This window comes from Neovison vison, chromosome 3 (genome assembly GCF_020171115.1).
Source record: "Neovison vison isolate M4711 chromosome 3, ASM_NN_V1, whole genome shotgun sequence".
In the NCBI taxonomy this organism is placed as follows: Eukaryota; Metazoa; Chordata; class Mammalia; order Carnivora; family Mustelidae; genus Neogale; species Neogale vison.
In genome coordinates this window covers 36,505,011-36,522,906 of record NC_058093.1, presented here as the reverse complement: position 1 = coordinate 36,522,906, position 17,896 = coordinate 36,505,011, and the positions used below count along the sequence as shown (strand labels likewise).

At 38.5% G+C, this 17,896-nt stretch overlaps 1 protein-coding gene across 7 annotated transcripts in view; it reads right to left on the bottom strand.

The window, feature by feature from the left end:
- The window catches only part of AGFG1 (ArfGAP with FG repeats 1), a 76,483-nt gene extending 60,129 nt beyond the window's left edge, over positions 1–16,354 (bottom strand). For 3 of the 7 annotated variants that reach the window (XM_044241743.1, XM_044241744.1, XM_044241746.1), the window contains exon 1: positions 15,947–16,352. In XM_044241743.1, coding sequence (XP_044097678.1) covers positions 15,947–16,113 — 167 coding nt within the window. In that variant the 5' untranslated portion in view covers positions 16,114–16,352. Of the gene's footprint in view, positions 1–15,946 lie in introns of all 7 variants that reach the window. The other 4 variants (XM_044241742.1, XM_044241745.1, XM_044241747.1 and 1 more) reach the window with 2 other exon arrangements.
- Between the last annotated feature and the right edge of the window lie 1,542 nt (positions 16,355–17,896).

Below are 17,896 nucleotides of genomic sequence, written 5' to 3'. Positions count from 1 at the left end.
GTTACAAATACAGAAACAAAGATTGCACAGTAGAAAAAACGGAGTACAGCAATTTCATCGTTGTAAAACTTACAAACTTCGCTATGAAAAAAACGACAGAATGAATTATTTTCAAGTAAATCTGCAATCATAAATTAAGGCTTCAGAAATATCTCCAAGGGGGCACCTGGGTGGCTCAGCTGGTTAAGCATCTGACTCAGGGTTTCAGCTCTAGCCATGATCTCAGGGTTGTGAGATCAAGCCTCACCCCACACCACACCCCTACCCTGGGCTCCACACTCAGTGGGGAATCAGCTTGAGATTCTTTCCCCACTCCCACTCCCCCCACTCACACGTTTCTCTCTCTGTAAAATAAAATAGATAAATCTTTAAAAGATAATAAAAATAAAAAATAAAAGTATCTTCCAAATTTCCAAAAGTGAAAATGTAGGAAAGCCATTATTCAATTAAAGCAGTAGGCTTCTTTTTCCAATTCACCTGTATTATGAGAACAAGACTAGATTCACCATTTTCAGGGAAGCTTATTAATTTATGATGTGTAATTACATCCTACCTTGTTCCAAAATAACTTAAGAAGGAATTAACTTATTGTTCTCTTAAATTTTACTACTCCTCCCTCTAACTTAGCAACTTTGTCTCTCCTTATTTCCTAATATGTCCTTCTTTGTTCCAGCCAACCATTTACTTTTCCACCTCTCTTACAGTATCCTTTTTTAAAAAAGGAAAAGGCAAAGGAATAATTTTCTAATGAGAAAATGTCAAGCACTATTACAATGGTTTATGTTTTGGGTAAGAAATTTTAGAGCACAGAGTTATGCCCCTGTATTTCTCAGAACATTAAATGAGGAAACCTCTGATTCTTTTTTAGTTATATTATACAGATGTCCTCTCATAAGAACAGTACAGTGTATAGCTTATTCACTTACAAATATCATGGCCCTACGGTATCACAGGGTCTACTTATGCATAAAGAAGGCATTCATATTACTTAAATATGTGACAAAATTTTGAACTTACAGAACAAATACAACCAGAATGAACTCATAACCAAACTATGAAAAGACATTTTTTTCCCACTAAACAAGAACATTTACTACAGGACTTCTTTAAGTGAGCTGACTCGGTGCATTTAAAATAGGACTCAATTTATAAAACTGCAAGACATGATTTTGCCAGGCCACAATAATCATACAAATTACGTAACTCCAAGGAAATTTTACATTTGTTCATGTTGCCTTCTCTAATCACCCTTTTATATCCCATTTACCCAGGCAGATTAACCATACTCTCAATGCAAGGATATACCCGGATTTTTCCCCTTTTAGTCTCCAAAAGTTTTATAAAGATATTACGTGCTTATAAAATAATTCTGTTAAAATGTTAAGTCCAAAGTGAAAGCTGATAATCTCATACACTACGGTAGGATAAATTAACCAATCTGTATCAAGAACCTCATTCACAAAAAAAAAAAAAAAAAAAGAACCTCATTCACACCTTTTGACCTAGTAGTACTCTTTAACAAACTACTCTAAAACAGGAATCTGAAACACAGCTATCTCCAAGATGTTCAGCAAACAGGATTTATAACAGGAAAACATCAGGAAACCTCAGTATCAAAGAGGAAGTGATTAAATGACAATAACATTGTAAACATTATGCATACTTATGGTTATATTTTAATTTTTAGGATGAAAATTATATAGTATTCTCAGAACTATATAAAAAATATCTGCAAAGAAAACAAACTAAATATCCCCAAATGTTAGCAGTTCTTGCATATAAATGATAGGGATAAGATGATTTTTTTTCTATTTATAATTTTCTATTCTCTCCAAGTTTTCCACAATGAATATGCATTATTCTATAAGAGGAAAAAGAAACAGCAAGAAATAACAGAGAGTCCAACTGACTAGTAGCAGTAGTCAAAGATTTTGGACTTTCAAGTCCTGGCTATACGGATGTGAATGTACGTGCTGAAGAATTAGAGAAAGAAAATATGGGAAGGGGAGAACAATTTTCCTTTCTAAGGCTTTCCTTCATTTTTTCTAAAAAAAAACTGCAAAGCCTTTCTTCCCAAATATATCTATGAGCATCAACACCTTATCTTCACTTTGTTTCTCTAAATCAGAGGTTTCTCAATTTGGGCACTACTGACATTTGGGCCAGGTAACTGTTTATTGCAAAGGAGCTGCTCTGTGCATTGTAGGATGTAAAGCAGCATCCCCAACCTCTACCCACTAAATACCAGTAGCATCCTCAACCAGTAGAGACAACAAAAAATGTTTCCAGATGCTGCCAAATCTCCCCCAGGCAGCAAAATTTCTCTAGTTGAGAATCACTGCTCTAAATAAGCCAAATGTTAATTGCCAAGCTAAAGAAATTACTGGAATTCCTTTGAATCTTTATTGAATATAAACCCTACCTAGGTTTAATCATCTACAAAAAAAACTCTACACATTCACCCCATATACAATAAAAAAGTTGGAATTTTCCCGTAATTCATTATTTTCAGAAGAACAGAAAATAGAAATGTACATTTCTTCTATGAAATAATAACAAAATAAATAATAAAAGATTAAAATTTGTATTGTACATATTAAATTTAAATTAGAAAATACTAAGTGTCCACAAAACAAACATGGAACTGTATTATGTCAAGCATGCTTAATATAAATGCATAGGCAAAATATAAGTTAATAAGGCAGAACAAAATTATTATTTATAAAGTACCTATAAGCTTATTTAATCTCATCCAATTTCTACTTTCAATTGTATGGCAGACCAGATATTCTGAAGTTTCCTCTGCTAAAATATGAGGTATACTCTGTAAGTTACAAACCAAAATGAACAAAAAAATCCTATTAACATATTGTTGAGCTATCTACAAAGCAAAGGAAATCTCTAAGGATCCCCACCCAAAAGGGAAAAAAAAAATTAAAAACTGAGCTAAAACCAGAAGAGTGACACATTTTATATCCAAAATTTAGTATTGCTCAGAAGGCAAATACCAATCAACAACAGCTAAGACAAGATGACAGAGCGGAACCTGAGACAAACCTGTTAAACCTAAGACCCTGGATAACAAATAAAGCTGCTTCAGGCTGTAGTATCCCTGGTCCCAGCAGAAGAATATGCAAATCCTCTCAGAAGGAATGTAATTTCCATTTATGCTATCAGGATTTGGAAAAATTAAGTTTAATAAAAATCATCACACAGCAACAAAACATGACACTAAGCTTGTCAGTAGAAACATCTTTAGAATGACCTCTCCCAAAGACTTTAGATATTGGAATGATCAAATACAAAACAGAAAACATAGTATATAGGAAACATTGTAATAAATAAAAGACAGCATAAAAATAAACAAGATATATGTAGTTATTAGAATAACCACGCACTTTAAAAGTCAGAACTTTTAGAAATGAAATATTGTAAATGTGGAAATTAAAAACTCAACAAAGAAGGTAAAGAGCAGATTAGAAAATCAGTGAATTAAAAGACAGAAAAAAAAAAAATCCAGAAAGCAGCACAGACTAAGACAAAAGGAAGAAAAAAGGATATTAGAAGGTCTAACATATCTAATCAACACTCTTTAAAGATTTATTATTTTGAGAGAAAGAGAGTGGGCATGGGAAGCAAGGAAGGGGAGGAGAAAGAAAATCTCCAGCAGACTCCCCACTGAGCACAGAGCCCAGTGAGGGCTCAGGTTTTAGGATTCTGAGATCATGAACTGAACCAAAACCAAGAGTCTGACACTCAACCTGTCTGAGCCACCCAAGTGCCCTCTAATCAACGCTCTTACTTTTGAGAGTGTAAATGAAAAACATGAAGAGAGGTGGTATTTGAAGAGATCACGGCTGAGATTTTTCAGGTCCAGTGAAAGGCATGCATCTACAAATACAGGAATTATAGCTTATCAAAAACAAGATAAATAAATCCCACCCTCAGAAATATTTTGTTGAAACTTCAAACACATAACAATCTTAAAAGCAGTCAGACAGAAAAGACCAAGAAAACAAAATTTGACTAAAAGTAGACTTCTCAATAGAAACCAAAAGATAACAAAACATTATCTTTAAGTAGTAAGAAAAAAATAACCGTTGCGAACCCAGCAAAACTATCTCTGAAAGTATAAGATCAAAATAGTATTTTGACAAACCATAAGTGACTCTTAATCTCACGAAACAAACTGTGGGTTGCTGGGGGGAGGGGGGTTGGGAGAAGGGGGGTAGGGTTATGGACATTGGGGAGGGTATGTGCTTTTGGGTAAATTCAAAGGGGAGGTGAACCATGAGAGACTATGGACTCTGAAAAACAATCTGAGGGGTTTGAAGTGGCGGGGGGCTGGTGGGAGGTTGGGGTACCAGGTGGTGGGTATTATAAAGGGCACGGCTTGCATGGAGCACTGGGTGTGGTGAAAAAATAATGAATACTGTTTTTCTGAAAATAAATAAATTGGAAAAAGAAATAGTATTTTCAGATAAACAAAAACCAAGAGTTTACCCCAGAAGATCCTCACTGAAAAAATACAGATAATAGAAGAAGGACCCCAGGAAGGTCCTGAAATGCAAAGAGGTAAGGAAAGAAACTGGTAAACACCTTTAGGTAAAATCAAACATCATCTGATTTTAAAATGTCCAATTTATGAGGAAGAACAGGGACAAATTTAATGTCTCACCAACAACAGCCCTTAAGCGAGGGTACTTTGTATTTTTAAAGACCTTGTGTTATTAGGGAAAGGTTAAAATACAGATTAACTCTAGAATGTCAATATGGAGAATTAAATTTCAATGATGACCATGGAAGTAAATGGAATTTTACAGCTTTCAAGCCAGTAGAAAGGGAAAATCAAATCAAATCAAAACAAAAAACTGTCATTTTTTAAAAATAACATTAAATATACAATTTTCATATGACCTAGCAATCCCACTCTTATTTACCCAGGTGAAAGTAAAACTTATGTTCACCCAAGAATCAGTATATAAATATTTGTAGCAGCTCTATTCATATGAATCAAAAACTAGAAACCCAACCATCCTTCAAATGGGAAATAGATAAATTCACAAGCAACGGAATACTAACTACTCAGTACGAAAGAGAAATGAACTATTGGAATATGCAACTAACTTGGATTAATCTTAAAGATACTCTGCTGAGTGAAGGCACCAATCTGAAAAAGTTACATACTTAGGACAGAATTTCCGTGACATTCTCAGAAAGAAAAACTGAAGTGTTGAGAGAACTAACGGTAGTTGGCAGGGTTAGGAACAGATAAGGATTAAGAAGAGTCTTCAGGGGTGGTGGCAGCTGACTGTGGCAGAAGTTACATGAATTCATACACGTTAAAGACTCCTATAACTGTATACCAAAAGTTAATACTGATGTAGGTTAAAGAAACAAAACACTATCATCTTGATTCTATGTTACTATTCACAGTAACCACAATTTTTACACTAACTAAATATTTTCTCATTAGTGGACCTACCTTCTTCTCTACCTACCAAATCTGATCATTTAATTGAATGAAATCTAATCAAAACTGAATTACTTATCTAGTTATTTCAAAGGAGTATTTGTGGATGTTGGTGCCACTTCCCTTTTTTTGCTAAGTCTAGTCTAGCTGTCTTATGAATTCAATGTTTATAAAACAGCCTCCTGTAATGGCATTAGTCATAACTACCGGATGGGAGTGCTGGACAAGTAATCTACATCATTTCTGTAGTGCCAATATAGTGACCATTTCAGATCCTAAAATACACATTTTAAGTCTCAAGTGCAAAAAAAAAAAAAATTAAATAATGACACATTTAGTAACAACAGTATTGATATTTTGAAAGCATGTTTGCCAGTTATTTGGTTTCAAGAAGTTCCAAAGTCACCTACTAGTAAGCCCAATATGTTTCAGCAGTATAATTAAGTCATATGCAGATCCCCAGGAGCTTTAGTTTTAACGACCACCACCCAGGTATGACTGTAACCAGATGGTGTGACTCATTCCATATGTCCACCAGTATGCTGCTCTTAACTATGCCTCAAACAATCTTGCAAATAGCCATTTGTTCAACTCAAATAACAATGTATGTGACATGAATAAGAAAGCTTATTTAGTTTTATTCATTACTTTTCTCCTGCTGGGAGAGAAGCTGGTTAAAATATTTTAATAGACTGTGGAAATTTATGTGGTTGCTAATCCTGACATAAAGTAATAAAGTTAATTTGACATTTAGATCTATCCCAATCCTAGTAAAAATATTACATATAAATGTTTAATTCAGAAAAATTATATACTTAAAGTCTACAAGAGATGGACGATGCCTTTAACAGGACATCTAGATTTTACAAACTACTGATGCCAAGGCACTATATGTACTGGACAGTCCAAAATATTAGTCTACCCAGAACCCAATTTAAAATACTGAAAATACACACACAAAACGTAAACCACATTTGTTATTTTCGTTTTCTGTTTTGTTTTTTCCCTGAAAGTCACAAAATTACACTGTAAAGTGCTTGTAACACTTAGGAGAGACATCTAAAAAATAATACTCAAGTAACAATTTAAACCTAATTAAGGTATCCCAGTTAAACGTTGCCACCACCACCACCACCACCCCCGCAAAAGAGGGAGCACCAACTCTCTTATTCTGGCCCAGGTTGTGATCTCAGGGTTGTGAGACTGAGCCTGCCATCAAGCTCCAGGATCCACGCTGGTTGGGAAGCCTGCTTAAGATTCTCTCCCTCTGCCCCTCTCTCTCCACCTACCCTGCTAATGCGCTTCTATGCATGCACTCTCTCCTTTTCTCTCTCAAAAAAAAAAGCAGACAAAACCCAAGAAAGTCTTCACAAACCTCTCCAAACTTCACTGAAATGAAAGCAAAGGAATAAAAAGGCATTAACCTGCAGAGACAGAGGGGCAGAGAATAAGGGAGGAGGCCAAAGGCATACTGTAGGTCTCCAGTAACAAGTTTTCGAAGATAAAAAGTGGATATACCAACGATAACTGACTTTGCAGAGTAAAGAAAAGCAAAACAGAAGCTCCTTCAGAGAGAGGCCAACTAGAAGCTGATTCCCACTAGAGAACCCCTGAAAAATTCACTAAAGGAATGAGAGGCAGGTTAGGGGGATTCACATAGGCTCAAAAGTAAACTTCCAGTTCCCCTTCAGCCACAAGACTATCTCTACCAGGTCCTACGCAGAAGTCTGAACGACAATTTAATCTGCAGAGATTATCCAAAAAGACTCCGGACTCAGTCATAACTAAGGACTGTTATTAGGCACCCTGCTAAAAACTAAGGATTTAAGTGAGACTTTACCTACTGAATGATTGGTTACATGCCCCTCATCTCCTCCCTCAACTGGATCCTAGAAAAGTATAAAAATATACTGCAGCCAGGCTCTTTCAGTCACCAACAAGAAAGAATATTGGAGAAAATATCTCTGAACTTAAAACAACAACAAAAAACACATGCCTTACAAACCAATGAGTCCAAAAGAATGGCTACAATATTGAACAAAAGACCTAACCAAAATGTTTCCATGTACAGTTCAGAAAAGCAGGAATTAAAAAAAAAAAGATCATATATAATACCAAAGAGGGAGGGGGGAAATGGGGCACAAAGAATCAGTAATAAGAGCATCAGGGGGTGCTGGGTGGCTCAGTCGGTTAACAGTCTGACTCTTAGTTTCAGCCTAAGTCAAGATACCAGGGTCCTGGGATGGAGCCTCAACGTGGGCTCTGTACTCAGCATGGGGTCCACTTGAGATTCTTTCCCTCTAATAAATAAATTGTTAAAAAAAAAAAACAAAATAGCATCAGATTTCTCAACAGTGATTCTAAGGATATGAAGATAATTAAGCACTGCCTTAAAACCTCAAGGATAAAGTATTTCCACCTTATGAATAGGCACAGACTATCAATTTAAAAATGAAGTGGAGTGAGACATTTATAGCCATACACCTCTCAAAATAATCTCCCAGTGACTTCAATCAGGAGGCCAAGGGAGATGTGGGGGTCCTGAAAACAGAGGGTCCAACACTGGTTAGGCATGAAAAGAATTTCCAGAATGAAGGCAGAAGAAAAGTCCCAGGATGATCACTGCATAGCAGGTCTAGAGAGCAGCATTTCCAGACTAGATGATGACAAAAGTACCCAGAAAAGATTTATCAATTTAAAACAAAAATAAACAGGTACCTTATGTATCTGATGATACTGAAACAAGTTTTATGCCTCAGCTGGAGACTTTTTATCTGAGGATATATTAATGATACATATATGAAAAAGGAAAAGATGAGAACTACACAAGTATAAACTTCCTGGGGAAAAAGGTTGTACAAGTAAGAAAATAACAGCAATATACTGTATGATTCAGCTGAGAACAATACGTATACTTGCAACAAGGCAAATACCAAATAAGTGATTTAGCCAACAACTGTGATAACATTATACGGAAGAGGTAGAGACAGTAGGTAGAAAAGGAAAAAGAAGTATGAAGAGGACCAAATCCTTATCTCCCTCCTCGTACAGCATTAGTCAATATATAAAGCCAAGCTGAAAAAAAAAAATTTAAACAGTTGTGTGTTAGCTAGAAATACTAAGGTAAACATAGACGGAGGGCAGAGACAAAAGTTGACAGTCACTGTCTAGGGCAATCAGAAATGGAGGAAGGGAACAGGTGACTACTGTTGTTCATTTAAAGCCTTTGCCTATTTAAATTATAGGCATGTGTTCTTTCGATAAAAATTAAAACTGAATTAAAAACTGAGCACAAACAAGAATGGAGATGAGCAGTTCTTGCTCTTCAAAACCAAATTTAACTGACATACACTTATAGATTATTATCTTTGATGAAAAAGTTTGAGGAACTTCTAAAATTTCTGAAGTATCAAGTCTCTTTACTAGACACCAGAGATCTTTTTGTAGAGGTACCTACTGAACACAATTGTTCAAAGTTAGAGCCACCAAGATTAACTGAGTAAGGGATAAAGCTTTGAAGACAAAGAAGAGTTTTCACATGTTCCCAGAGTTTTCACATGTTCCCATATTATTAGTTCCACTGATTTTAACTCTCCCCATTAAAGAGCTTGCACAGTCTAACAAAAAATGGGGGAAGAACAAGAATCTTTAGAATTTGGACAACAAGAAAAATTCCTCTTCCTTTTGTAAACATGCATGTTTCTCTGTAACTTCCATACACTTGTCTCCTATCTTCCCCTAAGGAATATATCTATTACCTCTTTCACATATAGGTCTTAAAATTACCCAAAGATAGTGACCATATGTACAGCTCCCCACACCCACTAGTCTTTTCTTCTTTAAGCTAACATTTCTGGCTCCTGCAAATGTTCTCCTCATACATAGTTTTAAGATTCCTTATCATCCTGATGAAATTCCTTAGAGCATGCTATAGTTAATATACCTTTTAAAAGAAGCAACCAGAATAAAAGCAAGGTGTAATTGTGACTTCCCTCCCTCTAAAACAGCATAGTACCAATCAGAGAGAGACCACGTCTTACTCAGGAGTCTTTGAAAGAAATATGTTCTAACTTAAAAAGAACAAAAAACAAAAAAACCCTATCATTCCTCATATTCTGAACAATTTAAACAAGTTTCCCATCCTTACTGTAATAGAAGTAAATGAATTTCATTGTTAACACACCCAATCAGGGGTCTGTAGGGCAAGAGCTCTCATGTGTGGGCCTATAAAAAATGTCACAAGGAATCTGCTACTAATTGAAGTACCCAAAGTTATGAATGATTCCCCTTTTATATATATGGGTATTCCTAACCACTCTGACTATATGAAGCAGGAAATCCATTAATCCATTTGGGGGAAAATGCAAAGGTAACAGCTCCAGTCCTGAATATCTCCACAGGAGTTTCTCAAGAATATGAACATTATGCATGTTGTATAGAAAAGAGTGAAAATAGGATGTCACCATACCACATATGCTTAAGAGTTTTCCCAGGACAAGATGTTCACAGTACCACAGAAGAGTCCCTCTTAATCAATTTGCAAGGTGAATCCAGGTTTCTCCTCCCTCCTGAAAAACCTACAGCAAAGGCCTACTGCACAACAAACATTCATAGCTAGGAAGGCATGCTCTCCTGCTCCTTTCAACTGAGTTTTATGTTTATCAAGAGTTGTTTAATGTAATAACTTGGTAATACAGTTGGCACAGAATTTGGTAAATATATAGTTGAAGTGAGTATTTTGTGAAATACTGACACAAGTGAGAACTGTTTCCATAAAAACGAAGTATTTTAGAGACAACTAAATTCAATTACCATGAAAAGCTGTTACTTAACTGTAAACAAGAACTGGAAAAAGACTGAAAAAAAGATCTAGAACAATCCAGCCCTCGACTTACTTTAATAAGTAACTTAGGGGTACGTGGGTGCCTCAGTGGGTTAAGGCCTCTGCCTTCAGTTCGGCTCATGATCCCAGAGTCCTGGGATCGAGCCCCAAATCGGGCTCTCTGCTCAGCGGGGAGCCTGCTTCCCCCTCTCTCTCTGCCTGCCTCTGCTTGTGATCTCTCTCTCTCTGTCAAATAAATATATAAAATCTTAAAAAAAAAAGTTAACTTAAAATTCTAAACACTGTAAAACACAATGGGAGTCTGGGTTATATCAATGGGACAAAGAATTTAATCAGTGGAACCACATTCAAAGAGAAGTACTACGTGTTACGTTAAAAAAAGATTGGCAAATTAAAAATTATGTTAAAATAAAAAAACCTAAGAATATAAAAACATATATATGCATACATACATAATTTACTTTCAAATAAATCTAATCACTATCTATCCTACATGCATAGGGCGAGATGTTTTAATTACAATTCAAATAAAGAAAATAGCAAGAGAATTCATTTATGGCAGGATAGATGGGCCAAATTCAAAACAGGCACCACCGAATTCCCATTATACTCACAATATACAACAGCAGTTTCTGAATAAAACTCAAAGGAAACACAAAGTTAAGAAAAGCTAACATCCTTTAAAATTTTTTTTTAAAAGCATAGCTATAAGGCAAAAATGCACATGCATCCATAAATTATCTGTTCTGCTTTTAAAATAAACATGAAGTTAAAATCCACTATTTAAATCCCCAAAATACAGAATTCACAAATAATTTACAATAATTCAATATACCTTTGTTAGTGGTGGATCTCACTAGTTCTGGATACCTAGATCAGGGTATCACAACAAAGCATTAAGAATGTAAGCAAATTTTACAATTTGAAGTTGGGAGGCAGGGGAGGAATCTTCATAAGATTTTTATTAGAATCACACCTGACACACAGCTAGCACTCAATAAATGTGACTAATAATTATTATTATATTTTCCATTTCAACAAATATTATCTTATATCCCCAACATATGTACTAGTGCCAATCTGCTTAAAAATTGTCCTTCATAATGGGATCAAATAATTTTCCCACTTACACTAAATTGAAATTGTACTATATTTTCAAAATACCTCATCAAATATAGCCACATTAGAGTACTAAAAAAAAAAAAAATTAAAGATATAAATCACTGCCCACTATAACCTCACAAGGTCTTGAATATTATAAACAGAGCTCCAAAAAGTATTTGATTTCAATCCACTCTAATGTTAATAAACGTATAAAAACAAATTAAATGCCTTTTCATCTAACTTTAAAAATTCATGCAATATTCACCATAAAAGTCAAAATACACATAAAGTTAACAACGTGTAAGTTAATATCTATACACCTATGAAATTCCCACTTTAAATACTCTGTCCACATAAAATAGCTGGAACTGAGAGTGTTTCTTAAATTTTTTACTTTACCTAAACCCTCTCTGAAAAACTTGTCAATCACTTTTTAAAGATGAAGAATTCTTATTAACTGATTAAACTAATGTTAAATAATTTGGTCTAAACCTCGTCTTTAAATCAACTAAATCTCTTTGGCATGAAGGCCAATGTTTTGTTGTAGGCTATCCATTCATAATTTGAACTATTTTGGTAGCTAGAACATGAAAGAAAGTGACAAATCCGTTACAATACCCCCATTCTACCTCATTAATAAACAGTAAAATTGCCTCTAAATTTCAAGTTCCACAAACTGAATTCAGTTATATACTCTAAATGAGCACCAAACAAGTATAGGACAGTCACCCAGAAGAAGATTCTGAGTCTAGTAAAATAAACAGTAAGATGCTTGTTCAATTTGTTTAAGCAAAAATACTGTTACCTGTACCCCTGGGGATAAAAATATATGTTTATAAAAAATTAAAAATTAAAAAAAAATAATAAAGAAATTTCCTGAAAAAAAATAAAAATACTGTTAATGATAAAAGGTATGTGACTAACCTCCAAAATTTAGAATTCATGACAGCAGACACTCTTTATTGTATACAAGCACTTTCTAGGCAATCAAGTTTTCCCAATGGTAGCTAGAAGCTTTATTCTTTGTAAATCCACTCATCCTCTCATATAGTATATGTTCAATAACTAACTACTCAAATTGTACAATCTAATCCTTATAACAACCTTAAGTTATGCATTATCTTCTTAATGCAAAAGAAACTAAGGCTGAAGAGATGGATCCAGGTCAACTGACACATGGTGGCCAGGCTTAATTAATACCCTGCCCTAAGTCTCAATGCTAGTGGCAGTGTCAGAATCTGATTTCAAAATTATTGTCTTCCAAGTATCCATATCATCAAAATAGCAAACATATAATAATTACTCAATAGTTACTCAATTTTTCTCAAATGATTTTCCTTTATTACTGCTTTTCAAGAACAGAAATCCTTAGGAGCTTCAATAGATTCCTTCAATATTTCTACAGTAGACATCTGATCCAGCATCTATTCCTTCCTTCCCAAGAATCCCAGATTTCTGACTTGAGAATTCTATTTGGAGATCTTTGTTGTTTCAATGAAGTCATTGTAGAATATGAGTCCAATCAGGGCACTGCTTTAAGGTAGCTATATGACCTGAGGGAAGTGCAGAACTTCTGTAAAAGTTGGGACACCAATATAAAATAAGGCCATATGCAGCCCTCGGAGCTGGAAGCAGCCATCCACAGATGAGAGAAGTCTATCATCAAGCCACTGGAAAAAGTCTTACTTAAAACAAAGAAAAATCCAAACTCATAGATTTTTACAGGGGTTACATCTTGTTTCAATGTTTTTCCAATTCTGTTCCCCACTCATGGAATATCCTTTCCCCCCTTATATAGTTAATACCTCCCAACTACTGGGCAGCTATTACGTACCAGGCATCAAATGAGATGTTAAACACATGTTATCTCTAATACTGAAAACTAATCTACAGCCAAAATTTACAAGGTAAACTTTATTCTCAGTATTCATGGATGAGAAAACTCAAACTCAAGGAGACTAAGTGACACTGCCAATGCCACACAGCTAATACACAAAGCCAGGATTTAAGACCGGGTTTATCCAACTCACGAGTCTTATTCTTTCAACATGAAGCAGTCAGCCACATGGATCTTGTCTTTAAAGGTCTTTGCTCAGGCATCACATCTTTTCTTCTATCCATTTACATATTTCAGGGATAGCTCATTTAAAGAAAGGAAATATCACAATGTACCATCACTGTTTATTTAAAATGCAGGCTCCTGGGGCGCCTGGGTGGCTCAGACGGTTAAAGCCTCTGCCTTCGGCTCGGGTCATGATCCCAGGGTCCTGGGATCGAGCCCCACATCAGGCTCTCTGCTCCGCAGGGAGCCTCCTCTCTCTGCCTGCCTCTCTGCCTACTTGTGATCTCTCTTTCTCTGTCAAATAAATAAATAAATAAATAATCTTACCAAAAAAAAAAAAAAAAAAAAAATGCAGGCTCCTTAAATTTAAGAGGATCCAAGGAACACCAGTGCCTCCCACAATGTATGACATAGGCCAGTCAAGCAATAAACATTTGTAAAATTATCCCTGAATGGTGATAGAAGTCCTATCTCTCACAGATTAAAGTCTTTACAATAAACAACTGTCATTACACTGAGATATTGTCTTATATACAATGCTTCAGAAATGTGGGTTTTAGGAAATGAGTAAATATTTCTTGATCTCATACTTTTGCTGCAGAAAATGTTGCCCTGCTAGACTTGTGAAGAACCACAGAGAAATGCCAGAAATTCAAAACAGTAACTACATACATTTTTTTCAAACCAAGTATTTCATGTGTACCAAAGGATCTTGTGTCTAGTAAACACAGGGCATATTTACTATGCACATAATAAAAATCAAATATACTTAAAACACTGGACTGTTGGCTTCATTCTAGAACCACAGTTGCCTAACCCATGTCAGTTTATCTGTAAATGAAAAGTATGAACCAGACTATCTCCTAGATTCCACCCAGCTCTATGATTCTGTTGGAATTCAAGAATATCACTGTCAACTTCTCAGAGTGCTTCCCTAACTATAATCTAAAAGTAACCTCTCAAACAAGGGCTCTGTTATCATACTATTTTGATGCATACTTATCCCAGACATTTTTCTCATTTAATGACTTACATATTATCATCTCCCCTAGCAGAATGTAGCTCCAAAAGAACAGGGATTTTACTGTATTCATCAGCAATCTCAAGGCTTCACAGAGAACACAGCAGACACCGAGTACATGTTCGCTGAAGAAAAAACATTCATGGAAGACTAATAATGCCTTGTTGCCCAACATGAAGGGAAAAATCCAAATGGAGCACTGCTGGGCATGTGCTGGGCACTCGTTTCCAAATAACGAGTTTTCTAATATATTATGCACTCCGTCTCAGTATTAATCTTACAAATTAATTCCAATGAAGAAATGCTACAAATGAAAGAACTTAAGTAGATGTTTTGATGTAATAAAGGTTTTAAGAATATTTAGTGACCACTTTAAATACAAAATCATTATTACATAAAAGCAACTTACCAGTTCCAAAAATCATCCACAAACTTTCCAACGAAAATTTCACAGTAACAAAGTAACAAAAATATTATAAAAATAAAGCTTAATGAAGCAAAGAACACAAACCATCCCAATAATTCAAGACGACAGTCTCCATTTTTCTGAAGCAATGCTGTCTTCCCATCTCTCCCAATTTCTGTATACAGCCTTGTATCGGTACTGATAGAAGTCTTACAGACACTACCACATGTACAATGACACAGCTTCTAGTCAATATCTTATTTCCATTAAAACTTTCCCCAAACTCAAGACTCTCTTTGGACCATAAAGCTAAAACCCCACAATCTCACATCTGCTTCTCTGCCTCCCTCTCTCGCAATTACGCCTCTCGAACTTTTCCCTTGGGATTCAAATCTCTGCCATCAAGACATTTTAATCCCGCTACTACTCCTAAATGCTTGCTTTCTCCCAGTGACTTAGGTGCTTTCGACCCGAGTTAAAAAAAAAAAAACAGGCTACGCATCCTGGCCCTTTCCCACCCTAGCTTCTCCCCCACCCTCTCTACGAGCGCCCTGCAGGTGCCTCACTGGAAACCTCAGCGCCACCCTGGGCCGCCCAGAGGGGCGCACAAAAGACCCGCACGGCCCTCCCAGCCTACTCCTGTGTCTCCCCTACAGTCCCATCGGGTCAGTGCCCTGGAGAACAAGCGGAGGCCCGAGGGAAACAGCGCCGGCTCCGCCGGGAACAGCGATGCTCGCCCCGGGCGAACCCACCTTCGCCCACGCTCCACCCACGAAGGCTGCCCTGGGCCGGGACCCTCGCCCAGAGAAACCGAAAGCGCATCCCCAGCTCGGAAGCAGGGGCAGAGCGCATCCCACCCGCCGGCCTCCGCAGCCCCTCCCCGCGAGCCCGCGCCCCAACCGCCGCGCCGGCCCGAGCGGGCGCCCCCGCTGGCCTCCCGCGCCGCCTGCACCACCTCCCCCCTGGCCTTGCTGCCCGCTCCCCCGCCCCCCAACACGGGGGAAAGGCCCACGCCCGCCCGGGCGCCCGGCACTCACAGGCTGCCGGAGCAGGAGGTACAGACGAAGGAGCCGACCGTCATGTTCACGTAGGTGGGGCCGCGCTGGTCGCAGTCGAAGCACTTTCGGTTGTGCGGGAGACCGGTCATGTCCCGCAGCATCTTCAGGTGCTTCTCCTCCTGCTTCCGCTTCGCGCTGGCCGCCATGGCCGCGGCGCCGAGGGAAGAGGCCGGCAGGGCCAGGAGCGGGAGCCGGGCGGCGCTGCGCCGGGGGCCCGCGGTCCCACGGGCCGCCCTGGCCGCGGCCGCCGCCCTCCGTCAGCGCGCGCCGCCCGCGCTGGACCTGGCCGCCTCGGCTCGACTCGACTTCGCTGGGCGCCGCGCGGAGGCTACGCCGCGCGGAGGCTACGGAGCGCGGGCTGACGGGCCACACCAACCGGCCGGGCCGGGACAACCGCCGCCGACACCGCCGCCGCCTCCTCCGCCTCCACCACCACCGACCGCCACCTTCCCGACTTCTCCTGAGGGGAAAAGAGGAGGAAGGGGGACGGCAAGAGAAGGCCCGCCCTGGGCGGCCGGAAGCCAAGTGTCGGCCGGCGCCCTCTGCTGGCCAGGAGGAGTTAGTTACTGCGGTCGCGCTGAGGCCCGAGTTTGGGCGGGGGCAAAGCAGCAAAGATACAAAGGTGGTGGTGAAGATAGATAGTATTTAATAGAGAGCTTATATGTGCTAAGCGCATCACCGAACTTAACTTCGTCCCCTGCTCAAAACTCTCCAAGGGCTGCCCACTTCTTTGGAGATAATTCCAGGGCTCCTCACCGTACTCTAAAAGGTGCTCCCTCATCTAACCCAACCTACCTCTGTCCCCATCCCGGTTTCTCACCACACTGGCTTTCCGTTTGTCCCCCAAACATGATAAGCTCCCTTCTGACCCAGGACCCTTGCCATGCTGTTCTCTCTCTGTTAAGGTTTCTCAACCCTGACTCTATTCACATTTTGGACTGATAATTGTTTGGTGTGGGGGATATTGCGTTGAGAGGTATTTCATGACATCCCTAGCCGTTATCCACTAGATGACAGAATGACCCCTCCCCACACCCTACATGTGGTAAACAAATCCCCACACATTGTCAAGGGCTGACTGAGATGTAGTCAATTCATTTATGCACATCTGGCGGGCAACCTTCCTTAACCCAATCAACCTATTTAAAATTGCCACCCATCTTCCTAAAAGTAGCCCTCCATGAAATAGCTGTGTTGGTTTTCCTTCCTAGTGCTAGCTATTTGAAATCCTGCTTCTTATTTAGTGTTTACTTAGTGTTGTCTGGGATCCCCCGTTAGGCTCCAGAATTTCCTCACTACTCCTCCACCCTTTGCCCCTCCCAGAGCTGGAAGCTCGTGCTCCGTGTTCCCAGAATGAATGCATTCAGTATCTCATTTAATCCTCACAAGATCCCTTTGGGGTAGGCATTACTGTTCTTTCCATCTCACAAATCTGGAAGCTAAAGCTCTGGGGGATTAAGTAAATTTACTGGAGGATACATGTGGGAAAACCGGGATTCCAACCCAGACAGTCAGACGGTAAGACCCAAATCTCTTCATCACTCTAAGCAAACATAGCCGGCAGGATGATAGAAATCGTCCCTGCCCCTCCTTTCCCAGAGGAGTGCAGGGAGACCCAGAGAGCTGAAGTTCTGAAATCACTCAGCTGGTGAATGGGAAAGTAAGTTTAGAACGCACATTTCCTAATTGCCAAGGCCAGCCCTCAGGCATCCCTTGGAAGTAACTGGACGAAACACCCAAGTGAGACTTCATGTTAATAAAATGCTATTAATAATAGCTAAATATTACAAGAAAGTGATCAACAGATTTTGGATTGGTCAATGGATTTTTAACTTTCTGTTAGGGAAAATATCAAACTCCCATGAGACTGTGTCCCATCGTCAATAATTATCAGCTCATGGCTATTATGTTTTCTACCCATCCCAAACT